The 17,082-nt window shown below is 47.8% G+C and overlaps 1 protein-coding gene across 5 annotated transcripts in view; it reads right to left on the bottom strand.

The window, feature by feature from the left end:
* LOC117051320 (microtubule-actin cross-linking factor 1-like) overlaps positions 1-17,082 on the bottom strand; it is a 145,213-nt gene that overhangs the window by 35,925 nt on the left and 92,206 nt on the right. For 4 of the 5 annotated variants that reach the window (XM_033157598.1, XM_033157602.1, XM_033157597.1 and 1 more), the window contains 3 exons: positions 7,887-7,948; positions 7,079-7,168; positions 2,004-2,081 (listed from right to left, as the gene is read on the bottom strand). In XM_033157598.1, coding sequence (XP_033013489.1) covers positions 2,004-2,081; positions 7,079-7,168; positions 7,887-7,948 — 230 coding nt within the window. Of the gene's footprint in view, positions 1-2,003; positions 2,082-7,078; positions 7,169-7,886; positions 7,949-13,237; positions 13,476-17,082 lie in introns of those variants that run through there. The other variant, XM_033157599.1, reaches the window with a different exon arrangement.

Genomic DNA, 17,082 nt, shown 5'->3' with positions numbered 1-17,082 from the left:
AAAGTCTGTTTTTATTGCAATGTTTTTAAAAAATGAATATTTCACACTATTTTATGTAAGCAATTCAGGTTGAGTTTTTTGGTGGGTCTTTAAAAAAATAATTATATATACATCTTGTTAATAAATAATCCCCGTTGGCAGCTTGCAAGTAATTCAAGCCAAGATACAAAAGTTACAGACCAGAAGTTGAGGAAATCATGTGATTCTGGTCAACCAACTCTGAGCCACTGCCAGCTAGAAAACTCCAGCATCTATGACACTCCACAGCGACAGGAAAATCATTGCTGCATTAATGATTTCCACAAAGGGCTGGGAGAGACTCTCTGCCTGAAACCCTGGAGAGCTACTGCTGCCAACCAGTGTTGCCAATACTGAGCTAGATGGACCATAGGAAGGCATCTTCCTATGTTCTCAGTAAACAGTCAACATAGTCTAACCTCCCTGCAAATAAATCAGAATGAATAAATGGGCTGTGTGGAAGTGATCTCTACTGTGAGGGAGAATCTCTCCTCGTTCCCCAGATCCCCAACACGAGTGTTTCTAGGCAGGGATGTGCAGAGCAGCACCCAAGCACTGTTCACTGAACATTGAGCATCCATTCTGATTTGCTTGTACTGAGTCAAGCAATTGTTATACTTTCCAGTTCATTCCCCAATGGCTTTCAGGGGGGTGGGAAAGCAGGTTTGTCGCACAGGAACACAAATCCAACTTTAATTGTACAACCTGAATTTGCTGATGTGCGACTGAATCCCACCCGAAAATGGCCACAGGCTAGAAACACCGAAGAGTGATCTGAGGATTCACAATGGTTCTTGGAGGCTGTATGTTTCTCACCCTGGAATTATGGGGTACTTGGGGTGGTTGTTCTGTTGTTGTTTTTTAATAGCCCTGCATACAATGTGCCTCAACAAGCAATTTCTCCTGCCCTTTGAAATAACAAGATGGAGGAGGCTTTTCTGAAGCGTCTGTGTGGAGGAACCAGCTACCAAGAGCCTCCAGCAAGACTCTGCTGCTCCTTTTAAACACAGGGCGAGGAGCTATCATTAAGCTGTTAACACTCCCCAGGGCAGGGCACGTGCCTTCATCTAAGCCAGCAGGCCCCAGGGAGTCAGGGTAATAAATCTCACCTCCGTTCCTCACCCTTGTCATCATCTTCCTTTTAGAACAGAAGCATCAGGACAGAACAAGCAGGAAAAGGAGGCGCTGCCTGAGATCGTGGGCAGAGTTTCGTCAGTGAATGCAGAACCACCTTGGTCCGCGCTGCTCCGGCACACTGACAAGACAGTGCTCCCACCCACCCAATTTTAACAGCGCTGAGACAGGTATATTAAGTCAGCTCACACAGAAACAGGGAGACACCCCCAGTTCCATCCAAGGAATTGTCACACAAACTGCTACAGTTTTCCCCAAACAATCCTGGTAATATAATATAATGTAATATAGTAATATAATAATTTATTCTTTATACCCTGCTCATCTGGCTGCGTTTCCCCAGCCACTCTGGGCGGCTCCCAACAGAAAATTAATAATAAAAAAGCGACAACGTCAAACATTAAAAACTTCCCTAAACAGGGCTACCCTTCAGGAGGCAGTTAAGATGGCAAGTCTTGGCCCAGCTGGTGCCCCCCGCCATGTGTTTTGGACTACAACTCCCATCAGCACCAGCCAGCATGGCACCCGGGGCCAATGAGAGCTGCAGTCCAAAACATCCAGAGGGCACTATGCTAGCTACAATTCCTGGAAATTCTTGGTCAGGCTCTCTTGTCATTAAATTTATCGGAAGACCAGCCCAGCATCCTGTTCTCACAGTGGCCAACCAGATGCCTGTGGGAAACCTGCAAGCAGGATCAGAGCACAAGAGCACTCTCCCTTCCTGTGGTTTCCAACAGCTGGTATTCTGAAGCAGTGCGGCCTCCAAATGCAGAGGCAGAGCATACCCAGCTTGGCTAACAACCATTGACAGTCCTCTCTTCCATGAAAGGTGTGTTGGGGAGGGGTCTTACCTGCCGCTGCTTCAGGAAATCCAGGGCAATCTGCACATTCTGGAGTCGGTGGAAGCGCATCCGGCCCTTTTCCCGTGGCTGAAAGAGACACAGAGCAGACTCAACTCAAGCATCCCTTGGAGCAAGACACGAGGATTCATCTCCAGTCGGCCGGCAAACCTTCTTCATCACTCCAGGAAAAAATGTGAATCTACTTGAGAGGTGTCCTGGCACCCACACTGGTTGCTCCCTTCAATCTGCCTCCTCAGTTTTTCTTAAGGACCTGAGCATGGGCCACTAATGCAAAGTGTGGTTGCACAGCTCAAAAGAAGACCAGACCATCAGCAGATGACAGGCCTCTTTGCTTTTGTGTGTTCAGATCTGCAAATGGCCCAAGCAGGGGTTAAAAGCTTTCATTTGAAAAGGTAAGAAGAACAAAGCAACTGGACAGAGAAAGATGGCTAGGAAAGAGGCAAGCAGGTCAACAGCTGATAGCAGGGGCTCCTGTTTTTCATTTGTAAAAATGTCATAATCAACAGGTGGGCAAAGCACACCTTAGCTCGAGAACACTTACAAATGGTAGCTTTTTGCAGGAGGACCCAACAAGTTGAACACAGTTGCCAACCATGAGCTCCATAAGCCTCCTGCTTGTGCTCCCAGTCTATCTGGGACTTGCAAAAACAGGGAAAGGTGGCCATGGACCTGTCAGGGCACAGGGCATGGCGACAGGTGGGCTGCGTTCAGCTTAGTGGATCAAGCCAGAGAGAGAAAGAGAAGAATGCTAATCCAATTCCAGCTTAACTTCAACCAGAGTTGCATACAAAATGCAAGAACGAAGAAGAACTGGCATGGTGGCAACTGGCTGCACTCCCAATCTGTATGAGGTGGTGGGCCTTGTTTCACAGAAAAAGGGCACCCCCAGGGCTCACATGTTCCCCAGCTGAGCAGGAGGGTAACTCAGGGCCAAACAAAAAGAGATGGCAGAAACCCACAACTGCATTTTGGTGAATCACAGCCCACAGAAGGAGCAGATCCAGACTGGGCCTATCATGCTGAGAAAGAGGTTAGGGGTATACAACCCTTTCCCCACTTCAATGTTTTCCAGAAAATCAGCTGCTGCTTTTGGAAACTGTGCCCCTAAGAGGGCAAACAGCTACTTCAGGTGGAGGTATTATTGGGAAGAGAGCACCAGGGAAACAATGAGCTCCAGATTGCTCTGCCCAGAACAGCGGCTTTTGACCAAATTTTAAAGAATCAGGAAACCCAGTAAGAAACCTCCGCTGTCTCTCATCACCAAGACACCTGAAGACAAACAGCCTTTAGAGTAGAACAGAAATAGCAGGGTGGGGTGAGTGGGGTCAAGAGAAAATGTGGGTCAAAGGGATTGCATTGTTCTACATGCACCAAGAGAAAGTAACCCAGCAGCTTTCAGACACCGGCGCTAGCCCAAGACAACTGAGCAATTCTGCTGCATGATTCTAGGGTTCATGGAGCATGTTGGGATCTTGGCGTCTCATGCTACCCTTAAAAATATGGGTTGCCCATGCAGTCGGGGCCCCCAAATGTTGTCAAGCCTAGGGCCCAAGTGCCTTTTGGCCCATGGGGCAAAGTGTGGCTGCTTCCATCCAGATGGCTCCTGGGCTGTTATGCTGCATCAACTGCAGCAGCAGCAGTGAGGAGGGAGAGATAAAGAGCCAGAATGAGGAAGAAGCAGAGACCAAAGGAAGCTAGGAAGCAAAAGGAGCGGGTAACCTCAGAAGGGGGAGGCAGCAGAGAACACAGCAACTTGTACTAACACCATTGTTTTTAACTCCTTCAGCTGAGCTGGCCACAAAAGAACCCCCAGTACTTCAAAGCACAGAGGAAGCCAGATTTAGAATGACCATTCACAGGCTGTATACACACCATGCCTTTAAAGCACATTATTTTCCTCAAAGAATTCTGAGTACTGTAGTCTGTTAAGGGTTGCTGGGACTTGGAACTCTGAGAGGTAAACTGCAGTGTGCAGAATTCTTTGAGGGAAACGATGTGCTTCAAATGTGGCTTAGTCGTATAGTGTGTTCAGGATACCAAAAAATGCTCTCTTTTCAAAGATGCTCCACCCAACTCTGCTCTGGCCCTTCATGCATGGAAGGCACATGCCTTCTTTTGTTTCACTCCACCTCATGGGGTGCAATCCCTTCCCCACAACTCTTTGCTGACGGACAAACTACCTGCACGCAAGTGTCAGGATCCTATGCTCTGCAAGAACATTTCCAACGAACAATGTGGTTCAAAACACGGGCAAGCAAACAGCATGCAGTTACATTTTACTCTATGGCAACTTATGGAGGCATAAGATACCTTCTGGAAGGACAAAGGTCTGCCTCCCCAAACAGAAAAGAGACTGCCTTCATTGGACTTTCATATTAATCATAAACAGTTATTTTCTACTTGTGTGGCGGTGAGGAAGAGACTTGACAACCCCATGTGCCTGGGGTGTACATGTGCTCACAAGAACATAGAACACATGCGAACCCATAACATGTCTTGTTGAAGTGTGCAGGATCTGTTGTACTTAAGACAGACCATCATGCACTCACACCTCGTGGGTTAGTATCAACACACTCAGCTACCGGCACCAGAAAACACGTACAGATAATCCAGTGGACGTTTAAAACCCCAGTAGAAATCGACCCCACACAAAAGAGAGATGAAAGGGGGAGGGGACAAAATCAGCACTTTGTGAAGAGGAAGAAAAGGTCACCTTTGGGGGGAAATTGCTTTAATTTCACTGGGCAGCAAAATTGAGCTAGGATACAGTGGTACCTCGATTTACGAACTTAATCTGTTCCGGAAGTCCATTCTTAAACCAAAACCGTTCTTAAACCGAGGCACGCTTTCCCTAATGAGGCCTCCTGCTGCCGGTGCCCTTCCACCGTTCAGCTTCCGTTCTTAGACTGAGGTAAAGTTCGCAAACCGGGGACACTACTTCCGGTTTTAGGGAGTTCGTAAACTGAATAGTTTGTAGTTACAGGTAGGTAGCCGTGTTGGTCTGCCATAGTAAAAAAAAAAAAAAAAAATCCTTCCAGTAGCACCTTAGAGACCAACTAAGTTTGTATCTGAAGAAGTGTGCATGCACACGAAAGCTCAAAGCAAGAACAAACTTAGTTGGTCTCTAAGGTGCTACTGGAAGGATTTTTTATTTTGTTTGAATCAGAATCCCAACGCTTGAGAGCCCTAGTAGAAGACAAGGTCTCTGAGACTACGCTTAATGTTGCCAAATTCTGCGTTTCTGCTATTAGACGCAGGAAATATGAGCTATCCATTGACAATGCGCAGGCAAAGGCAAACGTTTAATTTTATTTAAGATCTTAATTTTAAAATGCTGTTTTTTCGTGTGTATGTGCTTCGTTGTATGTGCTTCGTTGTTCAGTTGAAGAGGACGATTTGGTCTGTGACCGTTTAATAAAATTTGATTTGATTTTGTTTTGAATAGTTTGTAAATAGGCCTGTTCTTATACCAAGGTACCTCTACTGTACTTGTGGCTGTTTGTGTAAGGCAGCCTTTACCAAACTACTGCCCTCCAGTTGCTTTCAACTACAACTCCCATGAGCCCCAACTAGCAGAGCCATACTGGCTGTGGCTCCTGGGAGTTGTAGTCAAGAACAGCTAAAGGCACCTGGCTGGTGTCAGGGGAGAAAAGACGGGAGGCAACATGGTTGCACGCTCTTCTCATGAGCCTGCTGGATCAGGCCAATGACCCATCTAGCTCCCCAATGTGGTTTCCAGTCACTGCATTCCCAATGAATTCTTTAGGGTGTTTTATTATCTATAGTCAATCAAACCTTTAGGGTTTTTTTTTAATAAAGCAAAAAAGGGCAAGGGGGGTAGGAATTTCTGTTATTAAATACTTTATAAAAAACCAAACTTGAATTTATTTCCTGCCTTTCTTCACTCATTGGAACATAGGAAGCTGCCTTATACTGAGTCAGACCCATTGGTCCATCAAGCTCAGTATTGTCTACACTGACTGGCAGCAGCTCTCCAGGGTTTCAGGCAGGGCTCTGTCCCAGCCCTTACTGGAGATGCCACCAGACATTGATCCTGGGATCTTCTGCCACTGAGCTATGGCCCTTTCCAAGGGAGCATACACCTAGGTCCCAGATGGTCACCCACGCAGGCAATGACCAGGCCATGCCCGCTTATAACTTGAGCAAGGTCTCACGTGCCTTTAGAGTCCATCAGTGTTAAGAATCATTCTCTGTTTCTCAAAAGACAGCCCACGTGATCCCTGCCCAAGACCTCAGGTACGCCTGGATTATCTGAGTGTGCCCCAGTGCCAGTTGTTGTTAACGCTGCTCCAAGGAGGACTTTGACCTACTGCATCACCATCCTCCTCCTCCTCCTCTTCACACTCTTCGCTGCTCGTGCGACACCAGGACGGCACTTTCACCAGCCGAAGGGTCTTCTGCCCTGAAGATTCCTTTTGCTAACAACCATTGCGGACAGACAATGACACCGAGTAGAAGAAAATGGCACACACACACACCCCCAAAAGAAAAGGAAAATGCAGCACACGCAAAATGCACAGGGAGGAGGAGGGGAAACACAAACAACAGGGTCCTTTCCCCTTCCTCCGCAGATAATTAATAATAATAATAATAATAATAATAATAATAATAATAATAGCTATTTCCATTGCAAACACTCAACTGAAGCCGAGTGAGGGTGCTGGCTGGGAAGTGAACCAACCCACCTCTGCTGAACCTTAAGTGAGACCTAGAGGTAAGAAGGGTCCTTGCTTTTGAAAACAGAAGAGCCTGTGATGCAGAAACAGCTTTGGGACCAAACATTTGGACCACAGCTCAGTGGGGGAGAATATGGCTGGTCTGCAGAAGGTACCAGATTCAGTTCCTGGTGGTCTCCAGCCTAGACCAGCATTACAGGATGGCACAAGGTAGCACCAGTGTAATAAAATACACCTGTGCGTCCATGTCTTGTGAAACAGGAAGCCTATACCCCCCCTGGTTAGGAGTTTGAGGAGCAGGATAATTTTGCTTTGATTGCTAAAGGAAGGGTGGCTAAAGGGGTCGAGGGGGTCCTGGAAACTCACCAGTTTGACACCAGAGAGGACCTCCAGCAGAGAGATGAGGTTGTGGCCATCTCGCAGGTCCTCGTAGAGGTCATTGATGTGCTTGCGCACCTGTAGGACCAAAATGGAAGAAGACACCTGTTCAGATGCTCTGCCCGAGGAATGTCCCAGGCAACGCAGCAACACAAAGCAGTGGGCACCTACTGCTGCCCATTGGGTTTGTTGGGTAGTGGTAAGAAAAAACTCAAGAACAGGAGGAGGAGGAGTGGGATTCATGGCAATATTCCATGCAAAGACTGGCGCTAGCTACAGAAAAGTTAAAAGATCGCCCACCACCACTAAGCTCTGTGCTAGACATTTCAAACTTCAAAGCCTGTTTCTGCTGCCATAAAAACTAAGAGCATGCTACATTTTCAAAAAAAGAATGAACACTAGTATTCTCAGTACTGAGAATAGGGATACATGCAAACAGAAGCCCCAGAGCCTTTCAAAACTGAGCATATGCCATGGGGCAAACAATAAATAAAGGAGTAGAGGATAATTAACAAGCTCTTGCTGGGTGCTAAGCAGTGCCTCCCGACATCAGCATCACTGCAGCTTACCTGGAGGCAGCCAAGGCAAGAGGGGGTAGTGGGCAATTTGGGGCCGTGCAGACGCAACAGCAGGAGCAACTCTGCCAGTGCACCTGTGCAGCGCCAACCTCACTGCCATGGTGCCTTGCCTGGTCCCAGGTAAACTGCAGCAACACCTGTGTTGGGAGGGTGGTTCTGCCCCACCATGCTCGCTGCTGGTAGTGATAAGATAGAATCAGAAACAGCCCCGTGCTTACCTTCATCAGGTGCTTATTCACCCATTTGGTGAAAGTCTTTTTCTGGACCCGATCCCGTTCATCTGTTAAAAAGAGAAGAAAGAGAGAGAGAGGCCTAAGTTAGCAAATAAGTCACCTGGAAAAACAAAGAGCATTTCGTGTTGCGGGTGACAAGCAGGAGCATCGCAGGCCTTTCTCGGAGCTGATGCATGCCTACGAGGGCATTTAGGGAGAGGCCAAACCATGCACACACAGACACCGGTTGCTTTCTCGAACTAGGGTCTCAGCCTGTACCTTTTGCTGCCTTTCCCGAGCGCAGAGGTTTTATAAACGACATAAACCAAGTGCATTTATCGGTTGTAAGAAGCTGCCCTTCTAGAGCCTAAACAATGCAGGCAATTAGCGGCTTATTCTTTCACTGTATTTTGGTTCATTGGATTTTAGGGATTTAACATTTATTTTAGGCCCTCAAGCTCAACCCAAGGACACCTGAAGCTTAAAAAACAACAACCCAAGCACCCCGAACTATGGATACATCTCAAATGAAAACACAGAGTGTGTGGGGGGGTGAGGGCTCTGCTGTCAGCACCCTTCCCACCTTGGATCAGGCACCCACCAGTTCTGTGCTACAAGCAACTCCCTCCCCCAGCCAAAGAAACATGTTTGGGAGATAATCAAAGCCGTTTGAGTCCAAGTTTTCAATCCAACTTCAGTGTGAAACGTAGGGCCATCCCCACAGCCCAGATCAACCCAGAGCACAACCTGAGGACCCTTGCAGAGCAAACAGCTCCAGACAACTTCAGCAAGCAAGCCAAGCTGCACACCAAATCCAAGGTTTACCAACTCCATCGTCACTAGCAAATGCATGCTATATAAGTATTTCCCTCATCAACACCCCAAACAAACCCTGAAATGGGACAAAGGCTACCTATTAAAAGGTCTACAATGCTGTCAATAATGAGCAGAGATTTTGTTGTGAGGCTACTGACAAACATTGATTATGAGACTCCAGACTAATTTAAAATTAAAATGAGAACCTGAAAAAGCCAAAACAACACACACCTTGGCCTGGTTACTGGAAGTGAAACACTCCTAGTTACTCTCTAACAACTCCCTTTCCTGCCTCACACAGAATGATAGAATTGTAGAGTAAGAAAGCATCCATGACAGATGGCCATCCAACTTCCGCTTAAAAAACTCCAATGAAGGAGAGTCCATCAGCCTTCTGAAACCAGGTGCATTCCAGATGTTTTGGACTACAACTCCCATCAGTTCCAGCCAGCACAGCTAAATTATATTGGGGCTGATGGGAGTTGTAATCCAAAACATCTGGAGGGTACCACGTTGGAGAAGCCTAATTTATACTTGGAGAAGGGACCTACTATTGTTCTCTACTTAAGCTGATCTATGGGCATTGGTGCCCTGTGCGAATCAACACAACCCTGCATATTCTGAGGAACAAACCCATCACACACTCCACACCCCACCCCTCTATTTTTTATTTTTTGAGTCCTATCAACTCCAGCACAAATTCGCCCAGCCCTGACCTTTGGCCTCTCTGCAATCAAGATCCAGGAGCAAGCACCATTTATTGTGATTCATGCGCACAGGCTATCATGCTGCTCAAGGACTCTCCTTCTTTGGAGGCGTAGCCAAAACATCAATGGGTCTTTTCCTCAAATGGCCTTGTATAGATTTCTAAACATCCACAGATTTAAAAAGCAAGCAAGAAGCAAAGAGCCCCTACCCCTCCCCCCCACACGGGGTGGGGGGGTGGGGTGGGCAACCCCATTCTAATCACTCTCCAGGGATGGGCTATTTATTGCTGACATTCGCATGTTGAGTAGCCACAGCCACTTCAATAAAGAGCACCATGGGGGTCAGCCAACCTTGAGAGCTGCTCTCAGGTCAAACAAAGGTGAGCCACCCCTGTTCTACAAAATGCTTCTCAAAATATATTTGCTATTGCAAGAAAATCACCATGAAACATTGTGGAAACACAGAGTCAAGGTGCCTCCAGTTCCTCTCATCATAACTGCAAGACTCGTTTCATTTTCAGGGGGCTGCACTGGTAAGGGTAAAGGTAAAGGTAAAGGGGACCCCTGACAGTTAAGTCCAGTCGTGAACAACATCTCGCTTTACAGGCCAAGGGAGCTGGCGTCTGTCCGATTCGCAGACAGTTTTTCTAGGTCATGTGACCAGCATGACTAAGCCGCTTCTGGCACAATGGAACACTGGCACCAGAGCAGTGCATGGAAACGCCTTTTATCTTCCCGCCAGAGAGGTCCGTATATATCTACCTGCACTTTTTGGTGTGCTTTTGAACTGCTAGGTTGGTAGGAGCTGGGACTGAGCAATAGGAGCTCACCGTGTCGCAGGGATTCGAACTGCCGACCTTTTGGTCGGCAAGCCCAAGGCTCAGTGGTTTAGACCACAGTGCCATCTGCATCCCTGGTAAGGTTAAAGACCTCCCCAAATCTTATAGGGACCTGATGGCTCCCAAATGTCTCTCTGTCCACTCAACTGTACTGCTGTTGGGTGGATGCAGATAGGACACCAGCCCAGAAGACGCACCTCCAGCAGGTTACTTGGAGAATACCCTGAAATCTCTACCCACTGATACTATATTATCATTTGGGCAAAAATCAACATATTTGAATAATCAGCTGTGAACAAGTTACCTGCACTGTCATTTTCTTGGGAATTCAGAAAAATTCTATTTTCTTAAGGTTACCTGCAGAACAACACTCAGAATCCTACCCCACAATGCTTCTGTCTTGGCTTATTAATGCCTTCTGCACTCTGGTCAGTGACGGCCTTTGAAAGCAGCTCACCTGCAAGCAAGTGCTTGCCAGATGGTGTGGACTACAACTCCCATCAGCACCAGCCAGCATAGCTGTGCTGTCGGGAGTAGGTGTCAGGGGCACATCAGCAATAAACCATACAGCATCAGTGAAGTTAATTTTTTATTCAAGGAAACAAGGTCAACTCAGGAGGCCAGGCCTAGTGAGCACAGCAACTCATCACAGTGGATCTTGCCAAAGTCGCGTTCACACCCCTCAGTTCCTTCCCAAGCAATCTGAGACTCTGTCGCCATGCCTATCTTTGCTCCTCCCTCTTCATACCTCTTCTGGTCCTGGGAGTCAAGGATGGAGGGGAGCTGGTTGCAGAAGGAGAGAGACTCCATGGTGTCTTCAGCAGCCTTACTCATCTCTGTCTCCTGTCCCCCCTCCTCTCCTGCCTTTGATTCTGGACTGCTCTCTGCCACAGCCTCTCCCTGCTCATGAAACCCTGTTACCTCTTCAGCTTCCAACACCTCCTCTGCCCAGTCTTCTCCCTCTGACCACTCATCATCCCACCACTAGTCCCCAGGTTCAGAGCTTTCTTCCCTTAGAGCAAGGGTCAGTAACCTAAGCCCCGTGGGCCACAAGCGGCCCATGGGGGTCTTTTAACTGGCCCATGGACCCCTGCCGCCCTCTTGGGGACCACTGCCACCCGCTCGGTCAGCTCCCGTGCACCGTGCTAAACCGGAAGCTCCTGCAGCCAATGAGAAGCTGTGCACACCTCCTCTGCGCTAGAAGGAGCACCAGAAAATGTTTGTGCATACGTGCGTGTGTGCACTCCGGCCCACTGCGTGACTGTGAACCAGCCCAAGCCACAAAAACTTTGCCAACCCCTGCCTTAGAGAATGGCCAAGCAAACTAAGGCCTGGGGGCCAGATTTGGCCCAATCACATTCTAAATCCTGCCCGTGGACGGTCTGGGAACCAGCATGTTTTTACAGGAGTAGAATGTGTCCTTTTATTTAAAATGCATCTCTGGTTTATTTGTGAGGTCTGCCTGGTGTTTTTACATGAGTAGAATGTGTGCTTTTATTCAAAATGCATCTCTGGGTTATTTGTCCGGCATAGGAATTTGTTCATATTTTTTCCCAAAATATAGCCCGGCCCCCCACAAGGTCTAAGGGACAGTGGACTGGCCCCCTGCTGAAAGTTTGCTGACCCCTGCCTTAGAGGTTCTCCAGCTGGTGCTTCCCACCATCCCCCTCTGCATCCAGCCAGTCCATGATACATGCTGGCCTGGCAGAGGCTGCTGGGAACTGTGCTCTGAATCATCTGGAGGGCAACAGGTTGGGGAAATTAAGGAACATATGTGCTTCACTATTTCACTTGAGTACTCATATAATCATTTTTTAAAAATGATTTTGTATATGTATCCCCAGTATATGTTTACTTTATTATCACTTAACATAAACCATATGTAAGTCAAGGATGGTGAACATTGCAGCCCTCCAGATTTTGCTGAACTACAGTTCCCATCATCCTTGGACCATTAACCATGCTAATGGGAGCTGGAGTCCATCCTGCCTCTAGAGGGCCACAGGCTCCCCATCCTTGCAGGAAATGGTTCCCAAAAAGAACATTAAAAAAAACAACCACCCAAGAACAGCAAATACCTTTACAGAAGAAAACCATCTCCATGCTACATTAAATTTCCCTTATCACACCATAACTTAGTTTTGCATTTCTATCAACTAACCAATGTCTAGTTATGGCTTCAAAAGAGGGAGAAAGTATATTCTCACCAGTCAGCCGAAAAGACTGAGGAGGGAGGGCAATTGTGTCTACTACATGACTTGGGGAGATTTTGTTCAGTTCACATTTTAATGCAAAGCTCCCAAACTCGTACTTCCCAAAACAAGTGAAATGAAACATGGCAAACCTTCAAAATTTGCAATTCTCTGAATTTTGCAATGCGTTTCTCCAACAAAATAACGGTTACAAAAATGTGTGGAAAAGATGGTGCCTTGTGACAAAGCAGCAGCAAAGCTCATTAGTAGTCAAGGCCCAACCCTCTCTTTTAACAGGGGACATTAAGCTCTCCTGTGCTTAAGCGAGCTAGTGTCACACCATTTCCACCCATTGCACAGGATGCCCCTTTCTGGTGAACTGTGCCCCAGCTATGGATCAGTTCTGTACCACCCCCCCTCTCTCACACACCCCTCCTCTATCAGTGGCCAAAATCTCTTGCTCAAGGCAGCTGCCTCCACTCTTAGCACAGCCCTTTCTACTCCACCTTTCCTTTCCCCCAGAAGCCTTCCTTTGATGCCCCAAATTCTCTTCCTACAAGGCTCAAATTAAAAAAGAAAGGGAAAACATAAAGAGGTTAGGTGATGGCACGTTCCATGCATGAGTCAGAGGAGAGTGACAGAAGGATCAGGCTTTACTCCTCAGGAAATTTCATAGGAAGCAAGTGAAGTAACCATAAGTAACCTCTGAGTAGCCATGCTTAGGATGAGGCTCCCACGCACTCCACTTCCCCCAACCCACCCACCATCAAGGAAGATGTAACAAACGAGGAGGCCGTACTAACCAAAGCAGCACATCTTGCACACGAGGTGGGCGTTCAGCTCCCTCTCCCCTCTGAAGATGTGCCACATGGACCCCTCAGATCCCAGCGCCATTGGCGTCAAGTCCTTGGTTTGCAAGAGAGCTCTTCCATCTCCTGGTTTCCCCTGGAGTCTGTTTTCCTCAACGTGGTCTCCTAGCCCCATGCCCTGGCTGCCGGCTTCCTCACCACAGCTCCTCCCACAGCTTCCTCCTTCGTGATCAGCAGCGAAAGAAAGCACGCACGCACACGAGCCTCCTTTCAGAACATCTCTGCAAACAGTCCCACACAAAAGGGAGCCTCAACGAGGCTTCAAAGAGAAAAGGGGTTCGCTTTGCAAGAAGGTGCCAACGTCTTCCATAGTTGGAGAGAGACAGCAAAAACCCTCTGAGCCACAAGCAAAACAAAAATAATACTGTGGTCCAGTACAAATATTTCAAAACTGCCACATCATCACCAGACCTCAAAGGGGCAGGCAGGCACAGGCCTCAGCTGTGCATGAAGATTCGACAGTGGCAAGGAGGTTGGTCAATATCCTGCCTCACCCCAGAATGGGTTACACTTCATTCAGTCACTGCAATGTCCTCGGTGGAAAGTCCCTATTCCCATCATCACCTTTGCACTCAAGAAACGAGAAGGTCAGGTCAAAATAGATGTAAAAAGCATGCAGCAGGTCCAGCACTCCTCAAGAGAGAAAAGAGACTGAGAAAAAGAATCTCTTCTTCAGGTTGAGCAGGTGTAGAAATCCAAGACACACTGGGAAAAACAACTCGCAACTACTCAGGGACTTGGAACAGAAGAGGAATTTTCCAGTTCTTCAGCTTTTGTCCTCTAAAAATCCCAACTTCTGGCCAAAACTCCATCACACCCAAGTTGCCACCTCCATGCAGCAAGCAGCATGTGGGAGTCAGAAGGTCCAGCCAGCACCTCTCTCAAGAGAACTCAGCAATGCAGCTCCAGGCTGTTTGCCTCCTGGTTCTAATGTGAACTCCCAGAGTCACCAGACGGACTGAAACACTAAGGCAGAACAATAGGCCGTTCTTCTTTCTCTGCATTCATTGTGGGCCTGCAGCATCTTCACAAATAAAACATCCTCGAGCTGAAGGCAGTACCCAAAACTTCCAGAGCTCAGCTCTGCAAAAGCACTAGCTCAGCAGAAGACCACGCCATTTGAGGAGGGCAATGGTTTGGAGTGCCCAAGGCGGAGATAACGGGGACTAGCTTATCAGTCATCTTCCTTTTCCTCTTCTTCTAAATATAACTCCTCTTCAGTCACTTTGACCCAAGCTGAGTGCTCCCCACTTCCAGCAAGTTAAGCACAAAGCTGCAGCATCACATAAGCATCCTGGCAGCGACCAGGCCCAGCAGAAAACATCAGCTTCTGGCTTCCTTCACTGCCACCCAGGAAATAACTCCACAAGTACTCTGTCCGATGCTTTTTCTCCTCACTTAAGAGCCTGTCACCCAGCCTTACTCCTCCTGGGTAGATCTTGGTGTCTAATGAGATTAGCCCTCCCACCCCCAACATACACACACACACACACACAGAGAGAGAGAGAGAGAGACTATCCTATCCACTGAGCTAAGAATAAGTCCCTTGCTCCTTCTCACCAACAACATCAAGGTCTTGCCAGCTTATCTTCAACGGCTTAATCTTTTCCCAGAGAGACCTTCTGATAAGCAACCTGTTACCACCCGACTGCTCAGCTCTCAGCAGCCCCCGCTGCTGCCTCACTGGCCGGCTACCCGCTATCCCACCCTTGCCCACATTCCCCCCTTGCCCATCCAGAAGATAACCAACCAACCGTCTGGCATTCCTGACCAAGGCCAAGAACAGAGGCCACAGCAAAGCTGCTATTGTCAGCGACCTGGGCTGGCCTAACAGACGGAAGGGGGAGCAGGGAGGGAGGCTCAGGGCAGCCAGAGGAGCTCAGCACAAAAAGACAGCAATGGGAAAAAATAACAAGCCAAAGGCACTTCTCAAACAGAGCAAAGCACGGACCCAGCAGTGCCCTTTGGAAGATTCTTTACAGCAGCCTTCTACAACCTTGTGCCCATTGGGTGTTTTGGACTGCAACTCCACCTGCCCCAGCCATCATGGCTACATGGTGATGTGGTGGGCTGATGGGAATTGTAGTCTGAAATGTCTGGAGGACACCAGTTTGAGAAAGGCTGCTGCAAAGCCTCCAGCAATTACAAGATCTGCAGCTGCCTTATGAAACAGTCAAGTTCCGATCCGATACACAGGATAGGTAACTGGGTTCCATGTTCTCAATGGGTTCTATAGCAAGGGACAAACCAGAAACATGAACTTGATGAAAGAAAAAGACTGACAGCACATAGGGATGCAGAAAGCTGCCTTGTGCCAATTCACCTGACTGCCAGCAGCTCTCCGGGGTTTGAGGCAGGAATCTTTCCCAGCCCTATAACTGACAATGCTAAGAGGAATTGAACCTGAAGCCTTTTGTATGCAAAGCAGATGCCCTCCTGTTGAGCTGCTTCTGTCTGTCCATCCCTAACACACACAAAATCACATCCTGCTATTCTGGGCTTAGTTAAACCAGAGCAATGCTCATCAGCTGGTTCTGTAATTACCAACCACATCAAAAAAAACTAAGATCATGGCCACTGGTCCCATCACCTTCTGGCAAATAGAAGGGGAAGAAATGGAGGCAGTGAGAGATTTCACTTTCTTGGGTTCCATGATCACTGCTGATCACTGCTGATGGTGACAGCAGTCACGAAATTAGAAGACGCCTGCTTCTTGGGAGAAAAGCAATGACAAACCTAGACAGCATCTTAAAAAGCAAAGACATCATCTTGCCGACAAAGGTCCGTATAGTTAAAGCTATGGTTTTCCCAGTAGTAATGTACGGAAGTGAGAGCTGGACCATAAAGAAGGCTGATCGCCGAAGAATTGATGCTTTTGAATTATGGTGCTGGAGGAGACTCTTGAGAGTCCCACGGACTGCAAGAAGATCAAACCTATCCATTCTCAAAGAAATCAGCCCTGAGTGCTCACTGGAAGGACAAATCCTGAAGTTGAGGCTCCAGTACTTTGGCCACCTCATGAGAAGAGAAGACTCCTTAGAAAAGACGGAAAGATGGAAGGCACAAGGAGAAGGGGACGACAGAGGATGAGATGGTTGGACAGTGTTCTCGAAGCTACTAACATGAGTTTGGCCAAACTGCGAGAGGCAGTGAAGGATAGGCGTGCCTGGCCTGCTCTGGTCCATGGGGTCACGAAGAGTCGGACACGAATGAACAACTGAACAACAACAACAAATTGTAGATTAGGATCACCTTCAACTTCAGTTGTCTTCTAGAAGACAGAGGGTTTCTTTACCCAACCATGATTCAACACACACACACACACACACACATACCCCCCCCACACACACACATTAACAAGGATTTCCACAGTGTTGCAAAGGCCACCCCCACTTTGCTGATGATCTTGGGCCATTCACAAGTCATCATGTCTCTGTGGAAAAACTGTTTCCACCAGAGATTATAGCTGTGATCTCTCAAGCAAACAATCACTTTCTCGTGAGCAGGTGTCCTCTCTTGCAAGCTGCCTGCCTGCCTGTCTGGCCCAGCCCATGATCCTCTACCTAGTCACTGATTACTCTTCTGGGAACATTTCAGGTGCAACCCTTTCACCTGAGCTACAGTCTGCTTCAGAGGTAGCCAACATGTTGCCATCGAAATGTTGTTGGACTCAGAACTCCCATTGTCCTTGGCTAGGCTTTATGGGATTTGGAGGGCACTATGCTGGCTACCTATGATCTACCCAGACATGTGCATGAAGTTCCTTGTGCTGGGGGCTG

The sequence above is a fragment of the Lacerta agilis genome, chromosome 8 (assembly GCF_009819535.1).
Source record: "Lacerta agilis isolate rLacAgi1 chromosome 8, rLacAgi1.pri, whole genome shotgun sequence".
NCBI lineage: Eukaryota > Metazoa > Chordata > Lepidosauria > Squamata > Lacertidae > Lacerta > Lacerta agilis.
The sequence above is the reverse complement of the archived record's forward strand: the minus strand, read 5'-3'. Positions and strand labels throughout refer to the sequence as shown.